The 12382-nt window shown below is 38.2% G+C and overlaps 1 protein-coding gene and 1 long non-coding RNA gene across 2 annotated transcripts; both read right to left on the reverse strand.

The window, feature by feature from the left end:
• Positions 1-2794: 2794 nt before the first annotated feature.
• On the reverse strand, positions 2795-4004 carry LOC117681559 (uncharacterized). The gene is made up of 3 exons (XR_010709328.1): positions 3744-4004; positions 3564-3630; positions 2795-3412 (listed from the first exon to the last, which is right to left on the reverse strand). It is a non-coding gene; the product is annotated as an uncharacterized lncRNA (long non-coding RNA).
• Positions 4005-9982: 5978 nt separating this feature from the next.
• LOC136271922 (uncharacterized) lies at positions 9983-11374 on the reverse strand. Its single transcript, XM_066072515.1, has one exon. The coding sequence runs from the start codon at positions 11372-11374 to the stop codon at positions 9983-9985; it is 1392 nt and encodes a 463-aa protein (XP_065928587.1).
• Between the last annotated feature and the right edge of the window lie 1008 nt (positions 11375-12382).

The raw sequence follows: 12382 nt of genomic DNA on the forward strand, positions 1-12382 counted from the left end.
TCAATTGCAATTATATAAATGAAATTAGACCATTACATAACATTTATACTTAAGCTAAATGTTTCTGAAACATATGCATACCATATCCCTATCCCTGCAAGAACAAGTTACTAGTTTGTGTTAAACAGGAACTGGTTTTGTGACTTCTTCGCACCTATCACGCAGTGGACCTAAAATAGGGACAAACAATTAAATCTTAACATTTTATCTTCGAATAAAATTAGGACGTTGAATATTTTAAAACGTAGCATATCTGTAAGGAATTCAGTTACTTCTAACTAACAAATAAAAAGTTTGAAAAAATGTCGAAACTTTCAATTAGCTTTAAAGACTCAAGTTTCGTAAATTACATTACCATTCTAGTGATTGTGTTGTGCTCACAAACCTCATTACTTTTCCTCGCTAAGAATTGATTTTTTCCCGCTTTGTTTCGATCCTCTTCAGAGAAAAAAGCGTAATCTAGTGAAGACTTGTCGTCTGTCTGTCCTGGGATTACCGCCTCGTTATCGACGTGCAAGTCAATTTTGCAGAGCAGTTTTTTGTTAAATTAAAATTTCAATGTTTAGAACATAATAAAGTGCAAATGGTTTAAAGTCAAATTCTTATAGATAAAATGGTACATGTACAAGCTGACATATTATTATAAAAGAATACTTCATAAGAAATGCTAAAAAAGCATGTGCGATCATTGATCATGTGAATTTTTTATAAAAAAAAAAATCAAACGCTATTTTAATTTTTATTTATTTTTATTTAAATTATGTCTAAGATTGTATGATTGCTAATTTTAGATATTTTTTTTATTTGTAAACCAGAATTTACCTTAAAAGAACTCTAAGTTGGAATGCCGGAATTAATTTCATTTACAGATGATATTTATTCCATAAAAAAAATTGGATACGTAAGAAATACTTGATTATACATTGAAGACACTTTTCTCTGATTGTCGTTGGTCTCATGGAAGTATGAACAAATGACAATAACAAACCGTGACCCATCTCAAAAATCCATTAAACGAAATACAAATTCAAAGCAGAGCAACAGGGAACTCCAAATAGATAGGGGTAGGATCAGGTGCCTCGGAAGAGTGAGCATCCTCTGCTGACCGGTCACACCCGCCGTGTGCTCTTTGTCGTAATCGTAAAAAACGGGAAAAAGTCCGTAGACAATTAGGTGATTAATTATGGTCTAACAAATAGTATGAAAAACATCAGTCAGCATGCGACCCAATGGAAGATTGTATTTACTGACAAGGTCGATCGTTGAATCGATCATAGAACTTACGAAAAGATGTCTTCAAACGAGACTGTTGAAAGTCCTGTTTTATCAACTTGTTTGTCAGTAGCTTGCTTCGTCTTAGAAATTGTTCATACGAAGAGCATGTCCTTGCGTATCGAATTAACTGATAGTGTGACAATCCGGAAACTGTCGTTCTGCCTCTAACAGTTTTTCTAGTTAGTTTTTGTCCGCCAGGTGGTGTTGTTTGAAAAGGTTATATAAGGAAGTGTTTCGCGCGTTAAGTCAGTCGATGCTAAAGCTGCGCTACAGGAAGGTTGGAAAATAATTAGGTAACTGTCTTTAGAATTACAATTGTGTTTTGGTTTTTTTGTTTTTTATTATATACGAAGTCTAGAAGTGACTGAACAAGTCTTTCCTGACTTTGTGTATATATTTGTTTTTCTATTTAATTTATAAACAATAATTACCGTGCTGTAAGAGCCGGAGCTACGAAGAGCAGGAGCCACGAAGAGCCGGAGCCGCGCTGAAAGAGCCCGACCCATAAGAGCCGTGCTATAAGAGCCGGAGCCATAAGAGCCTAACCTGTATATTAGAGCCAGCGCATATATACCTGTACATACTTGATTCTACGACAGGCAGTCGATTTGTTTTTATAATCAGTATATGTATATATTGAATATTTAACTACTAGTCCTCAGAAAGATAACTGAGGGTACCTATCCGCTTTCATATTTTATATTCAATAGGGTTGCACGCTACAATAGTATATAAATTATTGTCGTGCAGCTGAATTCTTTATAGGTTATTTTTAAAAGAAAGTTGTATAGAGTTGTTTTTCTTTTTACATGAATATAAACATTAAAGGAGTCTTCCTTTGTTTATCTCACTTTTTAAAAATAAAATTGTACAAACATATATAAAACTCAACTCCTCTTTCCTGCTAGTATCTCCCACAGTGACAATTGGTATAATCGTATTAATATTTCTGATTTTGTATTTAAATTGGTTTTTGTTTGAGAGCTATGTGCACCATAAAGATGCTTAAATTTCAGTAAAGTAAATAAATAATGTACTGTATATTAGGTTTTTTCCGAGATTTGCAATTAATAACCATTAGTTAAACGTTAATCATTAATGAACCGTTTGATCGTTAACGGTTGTGTAGTGTGTTTTATATTATTGAATACCGTAATTTCATCTATAGATTTCTATGGAGTATCAAATTCATAACAATATTACTTATTAGGTTTGATACTGACTCTTTACAGAAATTTGTGGGGTCGGTAAAGTCCATAGAAGGTGAGGCGGAGCCGAGCCTTCTATGGACTTTACCGACCCCACAAATTTCTGTAAAGAGTCAGTATCGAACCTAATAAGTGTTTTGTTTTGTCGAGGACCTAAAGTTTTGTATGTAAACAAACAAAATACCATCTAACAATTGAATTCATTTAATAGACAAAGCTTAACAATGTTTAACAAACAAACAAATTTTTATTAAAATAACAATTAAATTTATCTAATGAACGTTAAAATCTCAACAGTGATGAACAGTTTTTAACATTTTTGTTTTGAAGAAAAACAGTCACATTTATTTTTGATTAATTGTAAGTTGATGGATGGTAACAGAGCAATTGCTGAACAGGGAGGCTGGTTGAAGGCTGGTCTTATTTACAGAAATTGATTGGGAACATGTGATTTCCTGACCCTCAAAATCATTAAACAGCTCATTCATATTGATGTTGGTCAGCTCAAGATCAACATTTTGAATTTCCTGGAGAGTCTTATTTTGGTGACGGACAGCGCAAGCTAGTGATGCGGGACGAGGCAGAATAGCTTGTTTAAGTCTGGCAGCGCTGGCATTGAAGGCAGAATGTTCCTGGTTAAAGAGTCGCCCATCATCATTTTTTCATCATCACTGACTCTTTGGTACACACTCAAGCTTTGAACCGATTTATGTCCTGTGACTGCCATTACCTGTGACGGACCAAACATGGACTTTGACAAAATGGACGCACCGGTTGCTCTAATTGAATGGTTGGTATAGATTTTAGAAAGACCAGCTGCTTTACTAATTTGGCTTAGAAATGTGCTGAGTTTTTTTTCACCAACTCGTGCGTTATAAAACCAAACACTGTCTGAGTCAACAAACGATTCTAGTGGTCGTTGCCATAGTCTGAAAAAAAGAGGTTCGACGTGTTAATCAGGATGAATTTGCATTACTTTCTATTTTTATGAAATGTGTATTAAGTGTGTTAATTTATAATATAAACAAATATATACTTTTGATCTATAAATCTATTTTGTTTTTATTTTTTTACACTTACTTGTCACACTCTGGATGCAACTTTGATATATACATCTCATAGGAGAGTACTGGGCAAAAAATGGATCCTAAAAATATGATTTAATATCCATGTAGAAAGAACACTTAATAACAGTTTGGTGTACATTATTTGAATATGATATTTTTTATAATTCAAAACAAAGATGAACAGTTCACCTACCTGGCACTTCTGGCATTATTCCTGAAGACGATTCTTTGTCAATTTTATGGTTTTTCGTTAGCTCGTCCACTACCTTTTTCACGTACTTTCGGCCAGTTTTGTCATCGGTGAAAACTTTGAAAGTGTTTTTTGTCATCCCGTGCATGTTTTCATTGCCCCTGCGACAGAAGAACATCCGTACATCAAACTGAACTTTGTTGAACAGTCCTTGTGGAGTATTTATGGAGAGGTGCATGCTTGTGTACAGTTTCTGTATATCAGGCTCTGAAATGACTGGGGTAGTGCTGAACATCCCCTTTTCCGACACGTTTTGTCTCAGCAAGAACAGCTTTAAAACAAGTATTACTGTCAGTAAAAGTAGGGTCCTTGATTATGTCATATTTCTTGTTGAATGGTGGACTTTTCAGGTGTCGGTTTAGTCCGTGACGAATGCCCTCAAGTGAGTTTACCTTATAGTGACTGCCATCCACTTTCCTGAGATCCATATAAAAATGGCCAAGGCATTCGTCCAGTTTCATGTTGTCAAATGTTTCAAAATCCACCGATTCTCCTTTTTGATGTAAATATTCTTTAAACACTTTCGCTGCTCCTTTGTTTGATTGTAATGTATTTTCTGAATTGAGCTTAATTCTCTTATTTTTTCGCTCCTCGTCCGTCGTCTGCACGAACCTGCAGCTGGATGCCATTGTGCGTAATTATCAGCCTACGTCACGGGTAAAGGGGGGATCACTCTTAATATTTTGGGGCTTATCAATTAAAAGTATGGTGGACCGTTTGTGTAAAAAATCAGCTCAACTAACGTTACGTCCGCCATGTTGCCGTATAAATTTTGACGTTTGCCGTGTAAAGAGATTTATAAGGCAATCACGTGACGCGTTTCGTCCAATGACGTCGTGACATTCTAGTCCGAGGCAAAACAAATAATTCTGTATAGTTAATGTTATAATGCAGTACTTGGAAGCAGTATATGATTCATTACTGACAATAAACGTATAAGAATTTTCAATGAAAAATAAAATCAATCTCATGCATTTTCGATAGATTTCTCTTCTAAATACTCCGTCGGTGTGTTCACTTTGCTAATTAAAAGAATTTAAAAATCATAAATCAATGAAGATTAATAACTTTTATCACTAGAATTTAAATCTAAATTCTATCAAGTGGTTTAGCCATTAAACGTTAACTTTGTTAATTTAAATATTTAAAATTACAATAGATGTCACTCTGATCTTCCAATTCATTAAATGACATAAAAGGAGTGTTTAAAACCCAAAACTTTATACTTGATTGCCTCATAAATCACATATTTCATTCGTTTTTAAGTAACCGTTAATATTAACGTTCGGTACCTTGGAACTTTATTCACAGATGTCCACTTTCGGTGTTTTATATGTATACCCAAGATCAACAAGTCATAAAAATTTGATCATAAAGGTATTCTAGCTGATCGATCTTAAAAGTCGACAATGTATTTGGAATAAGTTTTTACAATTCCATCAAAGAGGGCCAGAAGGTAGTGGTCATTGTAAGACTATTGTTATTTCCTTCAGAAGAAGAGCTATTTACCAAGATTTTGGAAAGTGATTAAATCAAAAAGTTAAGATATTTGGATTTTTTAAAAAGAAATCTTAGTTAGTTTATTACCATAAATATAGTATGCCAAAGTTATAGGCAGATCTGATGATGTGATATTTTAAAAATGATAGAAATCTATTTCTCTCATTTCGATTAAACAGTTTTTTTAAAAACTTTATTTAATAACGACAAGGAGAACACGGCAGGTGTGACCGGTCTGCAGAGGATGCCCACTCCTCCTAGGCACCAGATCCTACCTCTATCTTTTTAGAGATCCGTGTTGCTCTGCTTTGAATTAGTATTTCGTTTTATGAGTTTTTGATATGGTTGATAGTTTGTTATTGTCATTGTTTAGCTCACCTGAGCTGAAAGCTCAAGTGAGCTATTCTGATCACATTTTGTCCGTCGTCCGTCTGTCCGTCCGTATGTCCGTCTGTCTGTCTGTCCGTCTGTAAATTGTTTACATTTTGAACTTCTTCTCTAAAACCGCTTATCCAATTTCAACCAAATTTGGAACAAAGCATCCTCACACACCTTTCACTCAACAAGAAAAAATATGATGTTTATACAAATGACCAAAAATATATTAGAAGAGTGTCCGAATCTCCGGGGCTGTAGTCCTGGACCAACTACGGACAACCACAACTAAAGTAGTTGGGTCACCACAATCATCATCATCATCACCATCGTCATCATAATCAACGACACTATCGTCAACATCATAATCATCTACTTCATCATCATCAGCAACATGACCATCATCTTCATCGTCGTCGACATCACCATAACATCATCGTCGTCATTTACATGAGCATCGCATCGTCATCGACATCACCATCACATCGTCATCGACATCACCATCACATAGTCATCGACATCACCATCACATCGTCATCTTCTCAACATCAACAATATGACACTACAATAAGTGTACAAGTGACACCATAACACCATAATAAAAACAATATTGTATAATACATTATATAAGTATCTCACTGATAGTATCAAACTATGATTATGTATAAAAAGTATTATATTAAAGGCAACATCTCAAAATATTGTAAGTATATTGTAACTAAGTTATTTGTTTACAGTAAACAATAAGGCGTCTGAAACTTCCAGTGACGCTCTTCCGCCCAAGTAGTTAAGTGAAAAAAATGACAATAAATTGTAAAATAAAATAACGCATAGAAAATAGCCCTTTAAATCACCGTTACTTTATACAGCAATGGCAAAAACTGTACTATAGAAAAAGACGAATTCTATTTAAACACTCTCGCTAAAGTCACACATCAGTGAACACACAGCTAACTCTACAGTGAACAATGGTCAAGGTGACCTTATAGGACGACTGCGTAAAACTAATAAATAGGCAAAAATTTACAAATAAACTACACCAAACTAAATAAATACTTACCACGGTCAGCTATCCGTGTCCGCGTCAAATGCTGAACTTGTGAAACTAAAACATGCCACACAGGCTTCTAACACGATACCCCCTTCTAACACTAAGCACGTCTTTATTGCTGGACAGCTCGGCCGGGTATAACTTAGCGCCTATTGTAAGGGTCGGCAAAGCACGTTGCAAAGAATTATGGGAAAAAAATCGGGTGTGTTCGTAATGAACAGTGATTGTCACACACCCCCCCCCCTTAAAAAATTGTCCTGCAATTTCAAATAAACAATCACTGAATTTTGAAAATTCTCATTTATTTACAATAAAACCTATATACATACCTGTACTGTCTACTATACATCTCACTGACGACTCAGGTAGTCTGCTCCCACATTGTCGCTTCCTTTGATCGCAATGATCCTAAAGCGGTATGGCTGAAGCTGCAAAGCCCAACGCATCAGTCTGGAGTTCTCTGTCTTTGCTTTGTTGAGGTAGGTCAGGGGTTAGTGATCAGTTTCAAGTAGAAACTCGCGTCCATAAAGGTACTGATGGAACTATTCCCCACACTACCGCCAAACACTCCTTCTCGATAACAGCGTATGCCTTTTCTCTTGGTTGAAGTTTCCTACTGGCGTACGCTACGGGTAGTTTCTCGTCATTCTCCATCTGTAACAGCACAGCCCCTATCCCATCATCTGCAGCGTCCGTGCGTAAAATGAAGGTTTCATTAAACTCTGGCAACTTCATTATTGGCCTTTCTGATAACATGTGTTTCAATGTATCTAAAGCTCGTTGCTGACTTTCAGTCCAGATAACTTTATTTGGTTGGCCCTTCTTCGTAAGATCAGAAAGTGGAATGGGTATCGCAGAGAAATATGGAATAAACTTTCTGTAGAATCCTGCTAAGCCTAGGAAGGCACGAACCTGTTTCTTGGTTTGTGGTATTGGCGCATTTCTGACTGCATCAATCTTGTTCTGTTCTGGTTCTAGACACATGTTGCCCACCATATGTCCCAAACAGTCAATCTTGTCAAATCCGATGAAACATTTTGTCGGTCTGGCCGTAAGTCCCGCATCTCTGAGCCGTTCGAACACAGTCTTCAGTATGTGTAGATGTTCTTCAAAGGTATCTGTAAAAACATTGACATCATCGATAAAGTTTTCTACGCCGTTCATACCTTGAAGTAGTTTTCTCATCATACGACTAAATGTTGCCGGCGCGTTTACAAGACCAAACGGCATTGTCCTGAATTGGTACAATCCGGATGGTGTGGAAAAGGCTGTAAGCGGCTTACTCTCGTCAGCCATCGGTACTTGCCAGTATCCTTTGCTTAAGTCTATCTTTGACACAAACTTCTTTCCGGTCATTTTGGAAAATATGCTTTCTGGACTGGGCATTGGTACCGCGTCAAATACCGTAGCACAGTTCAGTCGTCTATAATCAATGCAAAATCGGTTCGTTCCATCTTTCTTCCGAGCTATGACAACTGGAGCTGAATAAGGGGAAGATGATGGCTCAATCACATTCAACTGTAGCATTTTCTGAACTTCTTCTGTAATTGTTTTCTCTGTTCTGAACGGAATTGGATATGGTTTCACACGCACAGGTTCAGAGGATGTCACAATCTTATGCTCCACTAAGTTCGTCATTCCAGGTATATCCGTAAATGCATCTGAGAATGAATCACACAGTGATTTAGCAGTTTCCAACTGAAATCTGGTGTTAGTCTGTCTGCAAACTTTATGTCCTTTGCTGTTTCGGTTTGAGTAACAGGTGGCATCAGAATAGAGTCCTGTTGTTCATCAGCATCTAGGTCACCAAAGTCTATGAGTGAAATTGCACATGTTGACAAAACACCACAGTTCAATGTATCTCGTTCAACATACTTCTTAAGAAGATTTGCGTGGAAAGTTTCCAGCTTGCCTCCCATATCGATCTTGTAGTCCATCTGTCCTATCTTCTGTATTACACTGTATTACACTATAAGGTCCCTTCCATTGCATGAGGAGTTTGTTTGACTTTGTCGGTAGAAGAACCAGTACTGTGTCTCCCTCTTTCATCTGACGACCTTGCGTTTTTCTGTTGTAGTAATTGCCCTGACGTTTTGAAGCTTTCTCCAAGTTTTGGCGAGCTATGTCACATGTTTCTTCCAATCGTGTGCGTAAGTCAAGTACGTATTGATACGTTGTCTTAATTCGTCAGGAATTTCCTTTGTCCAAAGTTCTTTAAGAATTGTCATCGGACCACGAACAGTACGTCCATAGAGAAGATCAAACGGCGAAAAACCAAGGCTCTCCTGTGGTACTTCACGGTATGCAAAGAGTAATGGGTTGATGTACTTATCCCAGTCTCTTGGTCGCTCAGCACACATCCTCTTTAGCATCTGTTTCAACGTACCATTGAACTGCTCGACGAGTCCATTACACATGGGGTGATACGGAGTAGTAGTAATCCGTTTAAATGACAACAAACGGCTCACTTCTTTCATTACGTCCGATGTGAATTGCGATCCTTGATCTGTTAGCATCTCGACCGGAACTCCTAATCTACTAAAGATGTCTACCAGTGCCTTCGCTACTCGCTCTGTCTCAATTCCAGGAAGTGGAATAGCCTCAGGATAACGGGTTGCGTAATCGACAAGCGTCAGAATGTAACGATTCCCTTTGTCGGTAACTGATTGGAGAGGGCCTATAAGATCAACTGCTACTCGTTGAAACGCTTCTGTAATAAGCGGCATTTGCCCTAACGGTACTGTGGGTACTTTTCCTTTCGGAATAGTCCGCTGCATGATCTGCAAAACCGTCTAATGTCTGAATGAATTCCTGGCCAGTAAAATTCGGACACTACTCTGTCGGTTGTTTTCTTTGATCCCAGATGACCACCCATCAAAGTTTTATGTGCGATCTTCATAACGATAGTTCTGTATTTCCGGGGAACGATTAACTGTCGGAAAAGTTTTCCATTGGACACTTTGGGACTGCAAAATTCTCTGAACAACATTTGCTTCCGTTCACACATTTTTGAAAATCCGCCATCACTGAAATGTTTAAGCTGTCCACTCTCAGCTAAGCTCCATAACTTTTTCAGTGTCTCGTCGTTTCGTTGTTCTTGTAAGATATCCTCCGGCGATACATCCCGTATTGCTTCCGCTACTTTCAATGGCTTGTATGGAGACTGTTTCATTTTCAGTTGCGCAAGCGTGTCAACAGCTGCGATGTTTTCAACGGAATGAATCCAGGCAGGATTTGGTTCATGTGGTTTCCTTACTCAACGAATATTACCAAGTATAAGATCGTACGAAGGCGAATCAAAGCACCAAGCATCAACACTTCCGGTAAAGTAAGGAGTATCGACATCAATTCTAGCCACATCTGAATCAATAATACGACCGTCTGCTAACTTGCATCGTTGAGATGTCTCTGTTAGTTGGTCATCGTTTACCAGTTCTCTACGAATAACGGCACCACTACAACCTGTGTCTCTAAGCACAGTCACTAGTTTATTGCCAACATATCCCTTCACAACTGGCATTTCCGTTTCACAGAAAGCAACCGAATCACCAACACACGGTAAGTTTCCATGTTTCTCGAGGACACTCGCGGCTCCTTGGCGACCTCTACCGCGTCCTGGATATCCATGGTTCCCATTATTGTACGACCCACGCTGAAAATCACTAGGGTAAGTATGTTTCGGTGTTGTTTCGTGTTTCTCGCTCGAATTAAACGGCCTGTTATTCGGACTTTTGCGGAAGTTGCAGTTAAAGGCTTTATGTCCTTGTCGTCCGCACTCATAACACTTCACTGCATTTCCAGATTGGTTTTGTTGCACGGAATCTTTGTACGGTGGTTGTCTATCGGACTGCTGTTGTCTGTCAAAGAGTGGTTTTCGCGTAAGTGAAGAGGATGTCACTGTTCTGGCATTAGAAAACTGGTCCGCGTATCGCGCCATGTCTTGGATCGACATAGGAATCCTCTCCTTTAGGAATAAGGCAAGTTCTTTCGAGCAACACAATAAAAACTGTTCACGTAAGAACAAGTCCTTCAGATCATCGAATGTCTTGTTAGTCTTAGACAGCTGAATCCACCGCTCAAGGTAACTGTCCAGTCTGGTAGAACATTGCATAAAATTTTCATTTCCGTCTGGTTTTGAAAATCGGAACTTCGTGCGGAAACCGTCCTCCGTCATGTCAAGTCGTTTCAACAGGGCGTTCTTCAACTCGTTGAAATCAAGTGCTGTTTCCGGTGAGAGTCTTGCGAACACATCCAGTGCCTTTCCTTTGAGTAATGCGCTAAGATGAGTCCCCCACGTGTCTTTATTCCATTTCTGCTTTGTTGCGTATATCTCAAATCTTTGAATGTACGCGTCAATGTTGTCTTTCGAATCCTCAACCAGAGGAAGTTTTGGTCCTTTTATCACTTGAGAAGTTTCTTTCTCCTCTTTTGTCACAACACTCGGCTTCATGTGAGATCCCTCGAGTTGCAGTTTGTGATCAAGTTCCAGTTCTTCTAGTTTTTGCTGATGTCTCTTTTCTTCTATCAATCGGGCGTCCTCTCGCTCATCATGTTCTCTTGCGGCGCGCTCTTTTTCCATCTGTAGTTTGAAGTCGCGCTCTCTCTCCTCCTGTCTCTCGACTCTATGTTTCTCACGTTCGTCCCGCATTCTGGCCTGTTCGTCCTTCACGAATTAATGAATCTTCATCCTTCATCCCCAACTTGGTCCCCACTTCCAGTAGCTCCAGCATCTCCTTGACAGTAGACATGGTGTATTGACTGACAGACCAACTTACCTCAAAATTATCTCATAAAGGGACTAATTTCTTAACTTTTATCAAAACAATCTGCCTAACGTAATGTACTCACCAAGGGGAAAGGCGACAACGACCTACACTTGCTCTTAAATGTACTACAAAAAAGATCAAAAAATGAAAAATAAAATAAACCTTGGCAACTGTTCACTTATAAAGATATCTTGTATTATCTGGAGGAGTCAACTCATCCCACCGCTGCCACCAATTGTAACGGGATGAGCGGAGGCTACTCCAAACAACAACAAGACATCTTAAATTTAACAAAATTTATTAACAAAAAAATAAGAGAAAGAAAGAAAAGATAGAAATATAAACACTAAACCACACAAACACTCACACACCTTTCACTCAACAAGAAAAAATTTGATGTTTATACAAATGACCAAAAATATATTAGAAGAGTGTCCGAATCTCCGGGGCTGTAGTCCTGGACCAACTACGGACAACCACAACTAAAGTAGTTGGGTCCCCACAATCATCATCATCATCACCATCGTCATCATAATCAACGACACTATCGTCAACATCATAATCATCTACTTCATCATCATCACCGACATGACCATCATCATCATCATCGTCGTCGACATTACCATATCATCATCGTCGTCATCAACATGAACATCGCATCGTCATCGACATCACCATCACATCGTCATCGACATCACCATAACATCGTCATCGACATCACCATCACATCGTCATCGACATCACCATCACATCGTTATCTTCTCAACATCAACAATATGAAACTACAATAAGTGTACAAGTGACACCATAACACCATAATAAAAACAATATTGTATAATACATTGTATAAGTATCTCACTGATAGTATCAAACTATGATTAAGTATAAAT

The sequence above is a fragment of the Magallana gigas genome, chromosome 9 (assembly GCF_963853765.1).
Source record: "Magallana gigas chromosome 9, xbMagGiga1.1, whole genome shotgun sequence".
NCBI classification, from domain to species: Eukaryota; Metazoa; Mollusca; class Bivalvia; order Ostreida; family Ostreidae; genus Magallana; species Magallana gigas.